This window comes from Castor canadensis, chromosome 8 (assembly GCF_047511655.1).
Source record: "Castor canadensis chromosome 8, mCasCan1.hap1v2, whole genome shotgun sequence".
In the NCBI taxonomy this organism is placed as follows: Eukaryota; Metazoa; Chordata; class Mammalia; order Rodentia; family Castoridae; genus Castor; species Castor canadensis.
In genome coordinates this window covers 154,378,266-154,396,304 of record NC_133393.1, presented here as the reverse complement: position 1 = coordinate 154,396,304, position 18,039 = coordinate 154,378,266, and the positions used below count along the sequence as shown (strand labels likewise).

Below are 18,039 nucleotides of genomic sequence, written 5' to 3'. Positions count from 1 at the left end.
CTCTGCCATATGATCATTATCCTTCAGTGATTTTTCATTGCCCACTAAAGAGAATGTTCTATTCCATTCACCAGTCACAACCCTGAACTATAGGCAGAGTGTATTGTGTGTCAGAGCATATGCCCTAGAGATGTACTGCCCTGAGCCTGAATCTCATCTGCTCCTAAATAGCTCTACTAGTGGATTCTTCATTCTTCTGAACTTTAGTTTCTTTATGAAATTGAGGAGTAAGTCCTCACCTTACTGGATCATTGCAAGGAATTGCCACCTTGCATAGCACCTGCACAGAAGAGAGGCTCAGCAAATGGTAACTGGTGTTTTTCATAGCCAGACCTGCCTTTTGTACTTCTACAAGTTTGCTCACACCTATGCCCACTGAGACTTCTTATCATAATTCATCTGTCTATTAAAGTTTTCTTTTACTTATTTTTAAGGGAAACATTTTAAAAATATTATGCAGAAGTATATTAAATATAAAGGGAATACTTGTACCTCTTCTCAGTATCCAATTCTTTAATAGTAACTACTTTAGACTGCTTTTCTATACACTCAGTTTATACACATATACATACACACACATTTTACTTGTGTGTAGTATTTTTGTTTTGTTTAACAAATGTGAGATCATACTTGCTGATTTTCAGTAATACATTGCAGATACTTTTTTGATTTATAGACTGAGCCTGAAAGTCATGTCAAAGAAGATCTGAGTGCTTTCCTGATCAGTTAAGCCTAAAGTGGTTTTTAAGCTCAATAGCATTATATTGCTCTTTTGATACTTACCTAAATAGGTTCTATTTTCCACTAGATTTTATGATTTGGAGAGCATGGAGCACTTCTTATGTACCAGCTGGTTAGTGGCAGAGTTAAATCTGAAAGTTCTATCTTCTAGCTTTAATGAAGTTTTCATATTTTTCATGAGACAATGAGATATAGTTTATCATGTTCTTGTCAAACTTACTGCATATAACTGTGAATCTTTTGCTGTCATGCTTCTCATGTTTTGTGAGAAAGAATGTAATGAACATTTGGTTTTTGTTTTAGTATGACTAATATATCAAGTATTTTTAAACCTTTTAGATCAAGCCAATTAATGAAAGGCTAAGGGAGATTAAAGGCTGTAAAATGATGATTGATGTTATAAAGACTCAGTTTCCTCAACTGAAGAAAGTGATTCAGTTTGTGTGTGGAAATGGCCTTGTCTTTGAAACTGTAGAAGAAGCAAGACACACTGCATTCGGTGGGCCTGAAAGACGGAAAGTAAGAAAGAGACTTGGATTGACCTTCTAGATAAGTCGAAACGGAATTTATAAGCTCGTTCTCTGTCTCTCTCTCTCTCTCTCTCTCTCTTACACACACACACACACACACACACACACACACTTCTGTATGCTTTCATATGTTCTCTTTTATAAGGAAAAACAACATAGAGCCTAAGGTAATTATGGCTTTCAGGTTTTTAAAATTTTTAGTTGACTTTTTAAAAAATTAACTTCTATAGCATTTCCCAACATCATAAGTTGTATTTTAGAAATTAGATTTATCAGTATCTTAAGGCAGTTGATTTTTTTTCTTTATATGGAATAAATGTCCTTGCTGAACCCTGGATTTTCCCTGCATTTGCCTGTACAAGTACATGGTATTTTGAATAACAGAAAAGGTTTTAGGTGCTTACTTTATATTCTGGATTCTTAACATAGCTTAGTGGAGATGCTAACTGTTCTTTTATACATTCAAGGTTTAATACAACTGAATTTATAACAGCACAACTAAAATGAAATTACAGACTACTCTTAAGAGAATAATTTTGTCTTTTGGGATAAAGTGTGCTAAAAAAATTAAAAAGAAAATATTTTGGTTTTAAAAATACTGTTTTGAGGGGCCAGGGGGGAGAAATGTCCCCAACAATGTATGCACATATGAATAAAGAAAAAAAATACTGTTTTGTTCTCACCTGAATAATTTGTATTTAGCTCAGCAAATAATCCGACATAGTTTTTTTTAATAGATTTGATCAATAGAGTTTATTCTTTAAAATACACATATTTCTGGAAATCTGTACCTAAGAAAAATACAAAACATAAATAATTTTAGGAATGAGAAGTATAAGTAAGGAGATAAAAGAAATACGTGTGTGAATGTAAAAGCCAATATTTATTGAGTTTTCTATGTTTTGGGCACTGTTGCTGAAATGAACTGTAATAAAATAAATTACTCATGCAGTTGAACACTGTGCAGCCAATAAGTGGAAAAAGGAAAATCCACATAAACCACATTGAAAATTGTCTGCAGCACACTGACAAGTGAAAAAGGCATGTTACAAAATTGAGTGCACATTGCACTAAAAATACATTGTCCCTATCTACATTGATACTTACTTTTCATTTTTGAGTTAGCATTGATAATGAGGGCATTTCATTATGATACTTTTATAAATGCATACTATGTACTTGAACAGGTTCTCTCTCCATTGTATTCCCAGCCCTCCTTTCCCCCTCCCCCCTTTTCAGTGTTGGTGGGTTTCATTTTGCTGTTTTCATATGTATACATCTAGCATACTTCCATCATTTCCACCCTCAGTGTCCTGTCCTTTCCTCCTCTCCCCTCCCACTGCCCCCCACGGTCCCCTGTGTGCATTCACGTTCCATTATTATTATTGTCATCATCATCATTTTAAGTCAAGGTATCACAAATGAGTGAGAACTTGCAGTAGTTTGCCTTTGAGCTTGGCTTATCTGGCTCAGCATGATGATCTCCAGTTCCATCCATTTTCCTACAAATGACATCATTTCATTTTTCTTTATGGCTGAATAATATTCTATGGTATGTGTATACACACGTGCACACACACACAACTCCGTATTTTCTTTATTCATTCATCAGTTGTTGGGCACCTTGGCTATTTCCACAGTTTGCCTGTTGTGAAGAGAGCTGTACTAAACATAGGTATGCAGGTATCTCTCTTGGATATTGATTTACATTCCTTTGCATGTATGCCCAAGAGTGGTATGACAGGGTGAAAGATAAGTCTATTTTTATTTTTTTGAGGAACCTTTATACTGATTTCATAGTGGTTGCACTAGTTTATATTCCACCAACACCATTTTCCCTCACAACCCTTGCCAATATTTTTGGTTGGTTGTTTTCTGGATAATTGTCAGCCTGACTGGGGCGAGATGGAATCTTGGTGTGGTTTTGATCTGCATTTTCTTTATGGCTAAGAATGCTGCTTATTTATCATGTGTTTTTTAGCATTTGTATTTATTCTTCTGAGAACTACCTGTTCAATTTGCCAGTTTATTAACTGGATTATTCTTTTGCTGTTTAGTTTTTTTTTTTTAGATACTTGTAATTCTGGATATTAATCCCTTATCTGTTGAATAGCTGGTGAAGATTTTCTTCCACTCTGTGGGGTGTCTCTTGATTATGGTAACTTTATTTTGATGTGCAGAAACTTTTTAATTTGATGCAGTCCCATTTGTCAATTTTTGCTCGTATTTCCTGGGCAGTTGGTGTCCTATTCAGAAAATAATTACCTATGCCTTTTGATGCAATTTTTAAATTACATTTGTGATGAAGTATAGCATAGTATTGATGGGCAGAACCCATAAAATAAGAGCAATTATGCTACTTAGTATTTAGTTATGTGGCTTTAGGCAACTTTCCAAACCCCTCATCTTAGCTTTTCTCATCTGAAACTGGGAAAATAATAGTATCTGTTTCATAGGGCCATGAAACTTAGATGGAATAACAGGTATAGTGCTGTTATGGGGTTATCTGACAAATAGCTCTCAAAGAGTAGTAGTCGCTTTACTATTGACATTTGTCTAGAATGTCCAGAATTGGAAATTAATACAAAACAAGGTATTCTTATAAAAAATTCCCAGTGTTCAATGCATTCATTTCTCTAACAGTGTTGCATACATTTTGGTGCTTCTCTCAGTGATAATAGTAATGATAATGTGATCACTGTCTTTCAGTAATCACCATCACCAATTTCTACGTCCGAAGCTTAAGCAGGTGTATTAAGTTAGCTATTAAGGTGTCTTCTTTATTTTGCTACTTAATATGGAAGTTGATTTTTATATACCTGTAAAATGGATTTTTAGAGATTGCATGGTCAATTTTAAAAAGTCACATGAACATAACTGTTCATTCCTTCATTTAACAAATATTTATGGTTTTTCTCTTGTTCATAATGGGTTGTATCTTATTCTGAACAGTATTTCAAAATTTTAGTCAGCTTTTTTTTTTGAGTAGGGTCTCATGTTTATGCCTAGGCTGGCCTGGGTCCTGGTCATTTTATTGCGTTGTTTTTATACATATAATTAGATCTTTACTATTAGAGCAAATATATATTTACTTAAATTTTCTTCACCTTTTTTCAGTGGTTTTACTTTTTATATTCTAATTTAAATCTGTCTGGAATTATTTTGATGTGTATTGTTAGATATGTGTATTAGCTTTTTTATTGCAAATGGTCAATTACCAATCCCAATATTTATAGTAATACATTTTCCTTATTTAATTGCATTCAGTAATTTCTCCCATGTTTTTTTATATTTGCGGTACTTTGATTTTAGCTCGGGGCAGGCGCTTTATCATTTGAGCCACACCAACCCCATCCTTTTTGCTTTGTTTTTTGGAATAGGGTCTTGCATTTTTGCCTAGGCAGGCCTAGACCCCAATCCTTCCTTCCTATATAGCTGGAATGACAGCCACCACTCCCAACTTACTGGTTGAGATGGGGACTCTCTAACTTTTTGCCTGGGCTGGCTTTGAACTACAATCCTCCAGACCTCCACTTCCAGAGTAGCTGGAATTACAGGCATGAGCCACCACACCTAGTCAGTAATTTCTTACTTTAATAGTCTAAATTATTAATTATACTTTGTTCTTTTTCACCTAGGATCAGTTCTTGTCTCTTTTAATTAGTATTTGTAGCTTTTGTCTACAGTAAAATTTTTATTATAATCTATGAGAATTAAATTTTCACAGAAAATATTTGTTATGAATAAGTAAAATAAAGTAATAAAATAAGCAAATAAAATAAAAAGTACATAAATAAAACAAGTAAACTTTCAGACATCAAGTATGATCTGAAACTAAATTCATTTTCTGTTTACTAAATCTTGATTAATCATTTGTATTCTTCAACTCAGCTTTTGGTTCCACTCTTCCAGCCAAATGAGTGAAATTCTGTTGTTTCCCAAATATTCTCTCTTTAAGTATTTCTCAAATCTTCCTTTTCTTCACCCTGGGTGTTACTGGGAATTCCTTCAGAGGTGGTGACTGCTGGCTTTGCTTATTCCAATCCATTTTCCAAATAATTACCAGCGCCATCCATCTAAGCCCCTCTCTGTTTCTCCTCATTCCCTCTCTATGCTCCACTAGTCATCATTGGAATTCCATCCACCTTCTTTCTTTGATGTCTTATAAATTTCTCCATGATCTGGCCTGTCTGCTAGCTTCATCTCTTACTCCTCAACTCTTCCCAGGAATTCCAAACTCTTTTATGCCCCTTCTTTCCCCAGCCCATCCCTGTGACACATGCAAACTCATTCACAGGCTGTGTTACTCATCTGTGCCCCACTGCCAGCATCCCACCACTCCCCTATCTCCCTCCTACTTGTTTGTGTCAGAGGCCAAAACTGCATGATTAACACCTCTCTTTGCCCTCTTCTTCAGAACCTTGACTTTTTTGTGGGAAGGGCTAGGAGTGGACATTTGGATGTAATGGAAGTCATTGGAAGGCCTGCCAGGAAAGTTTCTTGGTTGGGCTCTTCCTGTCTTTCTTGAAACACAGGCACGGTGACCAAAAGAAAACTCTGGGGGTCATCTTGGATGCGTGATAACTTTGAAGATGTTCACATAACAGACATACATAGACAGTGTACTGGTAAAGTCAGTTTTATTGAGGACCAGAAGCAGAGAAGCAGTGGAGCCTGTGTGATTCCTCACCTTTCATTCCATAGAGAGGTGTGCTTTGGCTAGACAAAAGCAGCATGAGCTGAACATATTCTAGGAAAGAGAAACTGCTCCATACTACATGAGGAAATCAGAAGAGTAAACTTAGTTTGTCCAAGTGGGATTACTGCTCAAGAAAGTTGTCTGACTAGACCAGAACTTAGCAACAGAAGTTCAGTCTCTATGGCCACTGCTGCTGGTGTCAGGTAGAGACCTAGTGTTCTTTCTAAGGGCCAGTGCAGCTCTAATGAGCAGCTCTAACACCTGGGAGGAAAGGGCTCCCCCGGCTCTTCCAGAAAGGCATACTCCAGGTATTAAGGATGGTAGAGAACTGTTATACAAGCGCTCTGGCTTCTTGTTAACTGGGGACCCTGGAGTGCTTTCTCCAGAATTCCATTTTGTGAGAGATAAATAAACTGAGTTTTCTGTTAAATGTAACTAACTGTAACTAGTACCTAAGATAAGATAGGGTTGGAAGCCTTTATCTTTCACCTCCTCAGGGAGGCTTCTGTGGACCTCAGGCTAGGTTGGGACACCCTCCCCCGGTTTTATACTTTCAGATTGCTCTGAGTATGTTTCTACTATTACCACTTTCTGTTGTAACACTAGGTTTATATATTACTTAGAATAGTTCTTTGTGTGTTAGCACCATACTTCACTAGCTCCAGTCCCTGATGTGGGGTATCTCAGGACAAAGCTGTCAGGAAGGGAATATCTTGAAGGAAGTAATGAATGAGACTATTTGTTGGCCTTTTTTCCTTTTTTTTTTTTGTGGGTGGGGGGGGTCATCTCACATTATATGCTTTTAGTCCCTCTCACAGGTGGTCTCCTACTTTGACTTATTAACCACAAACATTTGTAAAATGCTGATTTCATTTATTCCGTAAGACATATGCATACTTACTTAGAGTACTATTACTCCAGGCTGTTTTATACCTTGCCTCCATTTAAATTTTTTTCTTGATTTCAGTTTTATATTCATTTTGGAGAATGTGATATTTTGGGTATCCTGAAGTAATTAAGGCCATTTTTATAATATCTGACATGTATTTTAGAGCCTTTAAAACACAAGATTTTGTAATGCAGACTATTTATATTAAATATAAGTATTAATAGTTTTTGTTTCTCAATATTGAATATGTTTGGAACTAATACACAACTTACTTTTAACCTTTGTGATTGCTGTTAATTTGTCACCTCGGATTACTTTGGGCCTTAACAAAATGGGCTTTGTGTTTGTGGATTACTTGTATTCCTTCATAAACTACAGATTCTCAGCATAGAAATTGCCACATCAAAGTAAACTATTTTTTATTTTACAGACAGTAGCGCTTGATGGAACACTATTTTTAAAATCTGGGGTGATTTCTGGAGGATCAAGTGACTTAAAACACAAAGCTAAATGCTGGGATGAGAAAGAGCTAAAGAGTCTAAGAGATAAAAGAAGCCAGCTAGTCCACGAGCTAAAGGTATAAATCCATGTCATAGAACTTATGGAAAATTAAGGAGAACAATTGCATATAAATTATTCTTAGGTACAAATAAATTCTGTAAACTATCCATTTTCCATGCACATTTTTGTATTGTTATTTTATTACCTATTTGAAAAATTGTTCATATAATAAGTAAATTGTCCTTACTCATATATGTTGTATTTCTCTGACTTTTTTTTTTCGTGGCACTTGGGTTTGAACTCAGGGCTTAAGCCACACCTCCAGTCCATTTTTCTCTGCTTATTGTAGAGGTGGGTTCTGGCAAGCTGTTTACCCAGGCTGGCCTCAAACTGCGGTCTTCCCAGTCTCATCTTTCCAAGTAGCTAGGATTACATGTGTAAGCCACTTGCATCCAGCCTTTTTCTCTGACTTCTTAGTTGACTTTATTGGGGTGTAATTTTATACAGTGACAGTCACAAGTTTTAAGTGTGCGGTTCACGTAAAAGTTTTGACTGATGTAAGTAGTCATGTAACAAGCACCACATTTACGATATAGAGCATTCCCATCCCCTCCCACTCCCAAACTCCTTTGTGTTCAGCCAGCTCTTGCCCTTGAGTCCCTTAGGCCCTGGCAACCCAATCTACTTCCTGTCATTACAGTTCCCCTCTTCTCAGCTTTCATGTAGATGGAATCATGCAGTAAGTGGCCTTGTGTGATATATCCTTTCTTTTTTTTAGCCTAATGTTTTTGACATTTGCCAAAAGTTCATTGCTTTTTATCACCAGTTATGTTTAACATTTGACTTTGTTCTTTTTGTTCATATATGTGTTTTAATTTTCATGATCCAAACTTACAAATATTGTGTAACTTCTGGATTTTACAATGTGTTGTGCTTAGAAGGACCTCTAATTCTGAACTAGGGATGTAACTCAGTGGTAGAGAAGTTGCCTAGCATCTATGAGGCCCTGAGTGTGATCCACAGCATTGCCAAGAAGAAAGAAAGAAAAGGAAGAAGGCCTACTTCTTTTGAACATCACAAAAGAAACTCAGTAATATTTCTTTCTACTGCAAGCTTACCAGTTTATAAAAATCCCCCACTTATCTGAAATGTCATCCTTAACGACACTAATTCAATAGATTATTTTTTCACATTTCCTATTAACATTCTTTTATATACATAAATTATCAGTTTTTAATTCAAGGAGATACTGTGACAAGGTTACTTGACTAACTTGAATCTTTTTCTGTAAGTGTAAGACCACATTTTATGTTTTAGACTAGGGTATAGATACATTCAGCTTTTAAAGATTTTACAAACTTAAGCATAGGTATAGAGAAAGTTCTGGGAAGATGGCAACTTAGAATGAATCTTGCTTCTTACCCATGTCCATATTAAGTTTCTTCCTATGTATCTCACTGAACCAGGTGAAAGTTGGGTAGGAATGGTGTCTTGGGTTCTGGGGTGATCTGTCCATTTATTATTCAGCTATAAAAAGGAAGAGAATTCTGGCACCCATTGCAACATGGATAAACCTTGAGGAAATTATTCTGAGTAAAATAAGCCAGTTGCAAAAAGGACAAATACTGAATAATTCCATTACCATGAGGTCCCTAAGTGGATAAATTCATAGAAATAGAAAGTTGAATGATGATAGTAGGACTTTGGGGAGAAGAAAGCGATGAGCTATTTAATGGGTTTAGAATTTCTGTTTTGCAAGATGAAAAGAGATGTTGGAGATTGATTGCACATTTTACATACATATTTTACCACAATCTGAAAAAAGACTGTGTGACCAGATGGATTCTAATGTTCTTTAAATCATTTTAGGTCATAGAAAAAGATGGAGGCTTTCCATCTGCTTTTATAAAGCTTGTAAAACTTCAAACCCAAGGACTATAAAGATAGTACAAAAAAAGAAACTAAAGACTGGCTTCCCTTATGAATATAAACACATAATTTCTAAATAAAATGTTAGTCATCAACATAGTAAAATAATACATCTGACTGGATAAAATTTGTTACTTAAATTATGACATTATATATTATGACAATGACAGATTATAATCTATGACATTAGTGAATTAAAGGCAGGAGAAATAATCATATGATCAGATATAAAAGAGGCATTTGATAAAATTCAACAGTGAGTCCCAATTTAAATATGTAGCTCTTATTCAATACTAATAGCTCAGGTAGAATGCTTGCCTAGCATGAGTAAGGCCTTGGGTTCAGTCCCCAGCACTACAAAAAAAAAAAGAAAAGAAAAGAAATTAACCAGGTATGGTGGCACACATCTGTCATCCCAGCTCCTTGGGAAGCAGAGGCAGGAGGGTCATAAATTCAAAGCAAGCACAGGCAAAGATAGCAAGATCCTATCAAAAACAAAAAACAAAAGGGCTGGGGAGAGGGTAACTCAAGTGATACAGTGTGAGGCTCTGGGTTCAATTCCCAGTACCAAAAAAAAAAAAAAGTAATAATGAATTACTTAAATGATGAAACACTAAAATAATTTTCATTAAAATCAGGAAGTAGATGTCTGCTGTCACCATTATTCAGCAGTCTTGAATTTATAATAAATAGTTAAGAGACAAAATGAAATAATTTGTATAAATCTTTAAAAAAAGAAGAGAAAACTTGCTGATAAGACTGGTATTTTAAAAGCTACTAGATTTGCTGGATGTGGTGGCTCATGCCTATAATCCCAACTACTCAGGAGGATCTTGAGTTTGAGGCCAGCCTGGACAAAAGTTACTGAAGTCACTGAGACCCTATCTTAAAAGCAAAATAAAAAAACAAAAGGCCCGAGGGACATGTAGCATAAGTGGTAGAGCATGAGGCCCTGGGTTCAATCTCCAATACCACTCACAACAAAAGCTGCTAGAGTTAACAAGATAATGGGATTGGGCATTGTGGTGCATATCTGTAATCTCAGCACTCAGACTAAGGCAAGGTGGGTTGTGAGTTCAGGACCCATTTGGGCTACATAGCAAGACTGTTTCAAAAATAATAACAATAGTAATTAGATATTGGAGGGCTAGATAAATACAAATCTATAGTTTTTCTTGATACTATACTGTCAAGAAGCATCTAAAATAGAAAATAAAGTCTGCTCACAGTAGGCATTAATGTAAATATAAGAACATAGTAACTATTAGAAAACTGACATGAAAGACAAAACTGAAAGAAAAGGTACACAGGTTAGAAGTCCTCCAGTTAATACATAACTTGAATATAATTTTTTTGATACTGAGGATCAAACTCAGGGCCTTGTGCATACTAGGCAAACACTTAGCCACTGTGCTACATCTCCAGCCCTTGAATACAATTTTAATTAAAATACTACCAAGGACTTTTAAAATATTTTATTAGCATATATTAGTTGTATAGGGGGTTCACTGTGATACTTCCATGTGCTTACAACATACCTTGATTATATTCACCCCCTCCGAGGTACAGGGTTTGAACTCAGGGCTTCGTACTTGCAAGGCAGGCACTCTACTGCTCAAGCCATGACTCCAGCCCAAGGAATCTTATTTTTGGTTGTACTTTGGTTGAATTCAGGGCTTTGTGCTTTCTAGGCAGATGCTGTACCATTTGAGCCATACCATCAACCTCTAGCCCAAGGATTCTTAATTGATAAAATGATCTTCTAAAAAAACAAAAATGAAAAAAAAAAGATCTTCTAATTCCTGTAAGAATTTCCTGAGGATGGTGTATATCTACCTATATATAGAGAGAGATGGTATATGTCTGTGTATCTGTCTATATCTTTAGCTGCAGGGGCATGGTGGTACACGCCTGTAATCTCAGCTATTTGGGAGGCTGAAATGCGGGCATCACTTGAGCTCAGGAGTTGAGACCAGTCTCAGTAATATAGTGAGACCGTGTCTCAAAAAAAAATTACAAAAGTGTAAGGTAGGACTTAATCAGTAAGCACTGTACCCTGAAAAGACATTGTAATCACATTAAGCTGACTGGTACTGGTATAGGAGTGGGCAGATTAGTGAGAAAGAATTGAGAATCCCAGAAAGCGACCCTGTATATTTGACAACAAAGATGACACTTTAGTTCAGTGGGGAAAGGATAGATTAATAAATGGCATTGGCAAATCTGGAGAAAGTAAATTTGTGCCTCATTTTATATATAAAATGTAAATATATGTATATATTTATTCAGATGGATTAAAAAATTAAATGTCAAGCCAGGTGTTGTGGTACACTCCTATAATTCCAGCACTTGAAAGGTGGAGGCGGTGGGATTGAGAGTTGCAGGCTAACCTGGGCTATAAAGCCTTATCTCAAAAATTTTTTTAAAAATTGAATGTAAATCAATTTTTAAATGAAAATAAAAGCCATTTCTATATATTTTCAAGTTTTAATTGAAGCCGTTAGGTTCTATGCTACTAAATAATTCTTTACAAATTGATGTCAGAGGCAATATGAGGATATCTGGGGAAATGATAGGATGATACAGTTCACTGGAAGAAGCCATTGTGGCCAGTAACCATGAAGAAACACTCAACATAGAATATAGTTTTCAGAGGAATACAAATTAAGTTTGCTTATTATAGTTATTTGCTTGGAAAAATAATATAGATAATGCTAGTGAATACATAAGGAAAAGAATACTCATACATTGTTTACAGAAGTGTGGATTGTTACAGCTTTCAGGAAAGCAATCCAACATCAAAATAAAAACAATAATATATTTGACCAGTTAATCTCACTCTAGGGAATGTATTGTATGAAATAAAAACACCGACACTTGAGGTATATATACAGGTACATTGTTGTAGCATTGTTTATGTTAGCAAAAACCTGGAAACAAGGTAGATGACAGTCACAAAGAGAATAATTTAATAATTTTGGTACTCTGGAATTGAAATAATGACTTTTAAAGCTTCATCAGTTGCCTTTTGTGAGTAACTTAATGAGAAAACAAGATTCAGAAAAGCATGTTCCATATGATTTTAAGTTTATAAACAAGTCTGAAAAATCAGTATATATCTGTGACTGTATGCACACATATTCATATACCATGAGGACTTATATTGAAAATACAGTTTTGTCTTGGTTGAGTAATATGGTAGTGAAGAGAGAAAGGGATGGAGGAGGCAAGCAAAGAGAAAAAGATTCTCTAAAAGCAAGGTACTGTCATGTGTTGGATGGAGCATAAACTCTTCATTCTTCATTTCTCATAACTAATTCTTTTCTGCTAGGAAAGTGTTAGTTTTTTGTAGAAGTTGTGTGGCATCTTACTCCAGGTGGTTAATGTGTTTACAAACCCAGTCTCTTGCAGGAAGAAGGGGAAGTGAGGTTGTATGTAAAATTCAGTGCATCATGTATGGAGGCACTTTGAAAAGTGAAAGTACTTTTCTACCATAAAATGTTTTCATGTTTCTCTTTCTTTTTAGGATTTAATGAAGACACTCCGCAAAGAAACAGATTTGAAACAAATACAGACTCTAGCACAAGGAATTCATACACGACTCAAATATTCACAAAGTGAGCTAGAGATGATTAAAAAAAAGCAACTTGCTACTTTCTACCGGGTAATGTAGACTTACATAAATTAAAACCAGAACATGGAATTTTAGGAATCATATTTATATAACATCATATAATTTTTTAGATACTTGGATTATATTGCAGTCTTTTGTATATTTTTATGGTATTTAAGCTTGTTTTCCAGTTATACCACAGTCAGTCTTAGCTCATGGATTCATCTTTTACTGAAAAAGACACATCATGTTTTTGATCATACTATGTAAAACTAAATAGCCATATTAAAATGAAAATTTTTTCTCTTGTTATCAGGAACAATCTCAGCTACAGAGTGAATTACTAAATATTGAGTCTCAATGTACTATGTTAAGTGAAGGAATCAAAGAACAACAGCGAAGAATCGAAGAATTTCAAGAAAAGATAGATAAGGTGATAAATGTTACATTTATTATTAAATGGAATACATATTCTAGACCAAATACCAGATTTTGGACTTCTTGAGGATGTACTAAGGCAAAGGTTGATAGATAGCATGCCTTGTCAGAAAGAACTTGTTTTATTGGTTTACCAAATTAATTTCCTTGCATCTTTTGAGAATCACTGTTGGCTATCTCAAGAGACAGTGACCAGTTCATACCCTCTTCTCTCACCAACCCCTCCTTGCCCATTGTAAAATTTATAACTTCTTTCTTTTTTCCCTATCCTTAACACAAGGAGGGAAAAGACATATCATGCAGGTTATCTTTTTAAGGTTATTCACTTAGTAGTAATTTTTTAAATTTCTATTATAAGCCAGGCATGGTACTTGGCTCTGGGGCAACAAAGATTTGATCATCTAGCCTCTGCTTATAAAGTGACAGGAATGTTTGCTGATTTAATTAATTACACTCTTGGATGTCACTAACTCTTAGAAAGTTATTTGTCCCACCATCACTCTGTAACTTCTACCTACTGCTTTTTAGTTCTACCCTTTTCACAATTTAAAAGTCACAGTGGTCTTTCTCCTTAATTATCTTTCTTCCAGGGTAAATAGCCCAGATTTCTCTAATCATTTCACATTACCATAGATATAAGACCACCTTTAGAGACAGCACCATGTCAAAATATGGTCTGACCAGTACAGGGTATAATGGGACCCTGTACATACAATATAACTTTCCATGATTTGGATTACCTGCTTATGCTAATGGTAGCTTACTCTGCTGTGTCAGTCTTACCACATTCATATTTAATGTATATTCAGCTAAAATCGGAACGTTTTTTAACGTGACCTACAGGTAAACAGGTCTCTCTTCTACAACTGTACATAAATGCACAGCTTTTAAAATTATTGAAGTTAAAGATTGTTTTTATGGATTTAGCTCATGCTACTTTAACCAGATCTTCTCAATCTTTTTTTTTTTCCTTTTAGTTCTGGGAATTGAACCCAGGGCCTCACACTTGCAGACAACTGCTCTGCCACTTGAGCTATGCCCCCAGATCTTTTGTTGTTTTTGTTTTTGAGATAGCTCAATAACTGCCCAGGCTAGCCTCAGACCCTTGATTCTCCTGTCTCCACCTCTAAATAGCTGGGATTATGGGTGTGTATCACCACACCCAGATTCTGGCTTGATTCTTAATTCTATGCTCTAATCTTGTTTTTTTACTGTCTGAGAAGTTATTATATTACTCATATATAAATAATAATTTTTATGTAAAATGTTATATTTTGGTGTGGCTAGGGCAAATGTGATCCTTCCAGCTTTGTATTGAGCAGTGAATAAAGCCAAAGCATTTAGTAAGGCCAGTTAATGAGCTTTATTTTAGTTTTTTGAATAAGAACTTTGGAAATAGATGAGCATAATTTATAGAGATGAAAAGAAGGCACCGGCTGAATTAAGTAATCTTTGGTCTGATTAGTTTTTGACCTAATCCAGGAAAATCTTGGAGCAAAAAAGTCTCATATTTAAGTACCTATGTATTTTTTAAAATTAGTTATTAAACCAGTTGTTTTAAAATAATTTAAAAGGTAGAAGATGACATATTCCAACATTTATGTGAAGAAATTGGCGTGGCAAATATTCGTGAATTTGAAAATAAACATGTTAAGCAGCAGCAAGAAATTGATCAAAAAAGGTATTTTTATTAAAACATTGGTAAGCAGTTTACACGTCTATGATAATAACTTTATTTCTTAATTTATAGGAATTATGTCTGAGTTATTCTTTTCAGTTCATTATGAAATAGCTAGTAAAAATTCATTTTCTTATGAAGAAATTTAACAGAAACTTGAGCAAAAAGGGAGGCCATACTAGTTCTTTTATAGGAAAATTTAATATTATATAAAGAAGTTGGTTCTCCAAAAATTAATCTACAATTTAAATATCACCTAAACGCATATATAGGTAATCTGATTGTAGAGGTGATTTGCAGAACTAGCCAAAAATAAAAACCTGAGAAAAGTAGTGAAATAAGACCAGGACTCCCAGACTTTAAAACATAATGTAAACCTTAGGGTACTTACTGGCTTACAAATAGAGTCCAGAAATAAACTCAGATCTATAAGGAGAAATTTGATATTCAATACCAATAGTGGAAAAAAGTTAAGCTTTCTAATAAATCATGTTGAGATAGATGTGATTAAAAAAAACCCCTATAGAATCCTTTCTCATTCTTTAGACTCAGCTTAATTCCAGCTGAATCAAACATTTCAATCTAAAAATACGAAGACAAAAGTGTTGAATAAATAATAAGAATTTAAAAAATCACAGTAGGAAAGGCTTTTCAGTATGACATAAATCACAGGAAGCACAAAAGAAAAGACTGACAGAATACAAAAGCAGAAAAAAATTTTAAATTGTATGGCAAAAGCACCATGAAGAAAATCAGAAGACAAATGATACTCTGGGGGTGGAATATAGAACATAGAAAGGATCAGAGTGGCTGTCTCCGGGAGGCTGAGAGGATGGGAAAGACATTTTACTTTTTGTTTACACTTGTGCTGTTTGCATTTTGTACCATGTGTGTATTACCTATTCAGATAAAATGTTTAAATATAAAGGTATAATATGCCTCTCAGACAAAATAAAGAAAATTTCTTTGTCCAGAAATAAAAACTGTCAACATTTTGGCCCATCCCTTTCTGTTCGTCTTTCATATTTCATTTATTCATTCAACACATTTTCTGCATGTCTCCTATGTGCTAGGCACCCTTCTAGAAACTGAGGATATAGCAGTAGACAAGAAAGGGCATTCCCTTACCTAGTCTAGAGCCTTTGCATTTCCCTGAACATTTTGGGATCTGTTTTTTTAAAAAGTTAAAAAAAAAAGGAAAAAAAAATCTTGTAGGATTTTGTTTGGCATTGTGTTGAATCTACAGATCAGTTTGGGAAGAACTGGCATCTTACTACTGATTCATGAGCATGGTACCTATCTGCAATGATTTAGGTGGTCCTTAGTTTCTCTCACTAATAGTCTTAGTTTTCAGTGTGAAGATTTGGTCTTACACATATTCATTACATTTATTCCTAAGCATTTCCTATCTTTGTGCTGTGGTAAATGGAGTTGTTTTAAAATTTAAGTATAAAATTGTTTGTTGGTGTATGTTGAAATAGAATTCATTTTGGTAAATTTATTTTGTACCCGAAACCTTGCTAAACTTACTAGTTCTGTTAGCTTTTTTGTAGATTTCTTAGGACTTTCTTTGTGATAATCATACCATCAGTGAATAAAATAGTTTCTTTCTTTTTTTCCCACGAGGATATCTTTTATTTTATTTTATTTTTGTCTCACTCCAGTACAATATTGAATAAAAGTAGTGAGAGCAGACATTTCCCTGCCTTGTTCTCAGTCTTGGGGGTAAAGCATTCAGTCTTTCATAGAAAAATATATAAAATATGTATTTAAGGTGCCTTTTTATCAGATTGAGGAAGTTCCATTCTATTCCTACTTTACAGAAATTTTTATCATAAATGTTGAATTTTATCAAATATCTTCTCTGATATCTATTGAGATGCTTGTATGCTTATGTTTTTAAAGTTATTACTATAGTAAATAGAAATATCAAGTTACTGATTTAAAAATGTTAAACCACCTTGCATACCTGAGATGAACACAACTTAGTGATGATGTACTATCCTCTTATTTTTCAATTTGAGTTTTTAAACTTTTGTTAAAGTTTTTTTTTCATCTATTTTTTTCCACTTTTATAGGCTATATTCATGTATGAGGGGGATTCATTGTGACAATTGTGAAACATCATTTTCTCGAGCATAGTGACTTGTAATTTCCTTTCCTTGTAATGTCTTTGAGCTGGGAATTGTTCTCTCCTTTTTTTCTGGAGGAGTTCATATAGAATTGGTATTGTTTCTTCCTTAAACATTTGGTAAAATTTGCCAGTGAAGCCACCTGGGCTATCCAATTTTCTTTGTGGCAGTGTTTTTAATTTAATTACAGATTCAGTTTCTATAATAAATACAGGTCTATTTGGGGTATCAGAGTGCACTTTGGTAGTTTGTGTATTTCAGAGAATTTGTATTTATGTCAGATTTATGACATAAATACAATGACATTTCTAAGTGTACTTTTAGATCTGTCAATTTCTTCTTCTACGTGTGTGTACCTAAACATATGTATTTGGGGGGGTCACTATATCATTTTTTTTAATTAATTAATTCCTTTATCATCATAAAATGTCCCCTCTGTACTGCTGTGATATTGCTTGTTCTGGAGTCAACTTTGAACTTCAGTACACTCCTTTCTCAAGAATTCTGCCTGTGTTGTTTCTCAAAAAAAAACCTAACTGGAATTCTAATTGAGATTGCATTGGATTTATTGGGGGATAAATGATGTCTTCAAACCATCATCATCCCATCTAAAAACATAGAATGTCTCTCCATTTATTCACAGCATCTGTATCTTTTATTGGAATGTTAAAGTTTTTTCCCACAGAGGCCAGACTCTTTGTATTAATTCTTATATTGGTTTTATTTCCTGTGAGTAATATCTATTTTATATTGTTTAAGTTGGCTTCTATTAGTGTAGAAAAATGGTCCCAAATTTTAGGTTGATCTAATATCTGATAGCTTTGCTAAACCTATTACTTCTAGTAGCATATTCATCACATATTCTAGGTATTAAGTTTCAGATGTCTGT

The 18,039-nt window shown here is 34.5% G+C and overlaps 1 protein-coding gene across 1 annotated transcript in view; it reads left to right on the top strand.

Annotated features, from left to right (window-relative positions):
• The window catches only part of Smc1b (structural maintenance of chromosomes 1B), a 62,832-nt gene that overhangs the window by 30,243 nt on the left and 14,550 nt on the right, over positions 1–18,039 (top strand). Inside the window, exons 11-14 of the mRNA XM_074084681.1 lie at positions 1,081–1,260; positions 7,290–7,436; positions 12,816–12,953; positions 13,219–13,335. Of these exons, the coding sequence (XP_073940782.1) occupies positions 1,081–1,260; positions 7,290–7,436; positions 12,816–12,953; positions 13,219–13,335 (582 nt within the window). The remainder of the gene's footprint in view (positions 1–1,080; positions 1,261–7,289; positions 7,437–12,815; positions 12,954–13,218; positions 13,336–18,039) is intronic.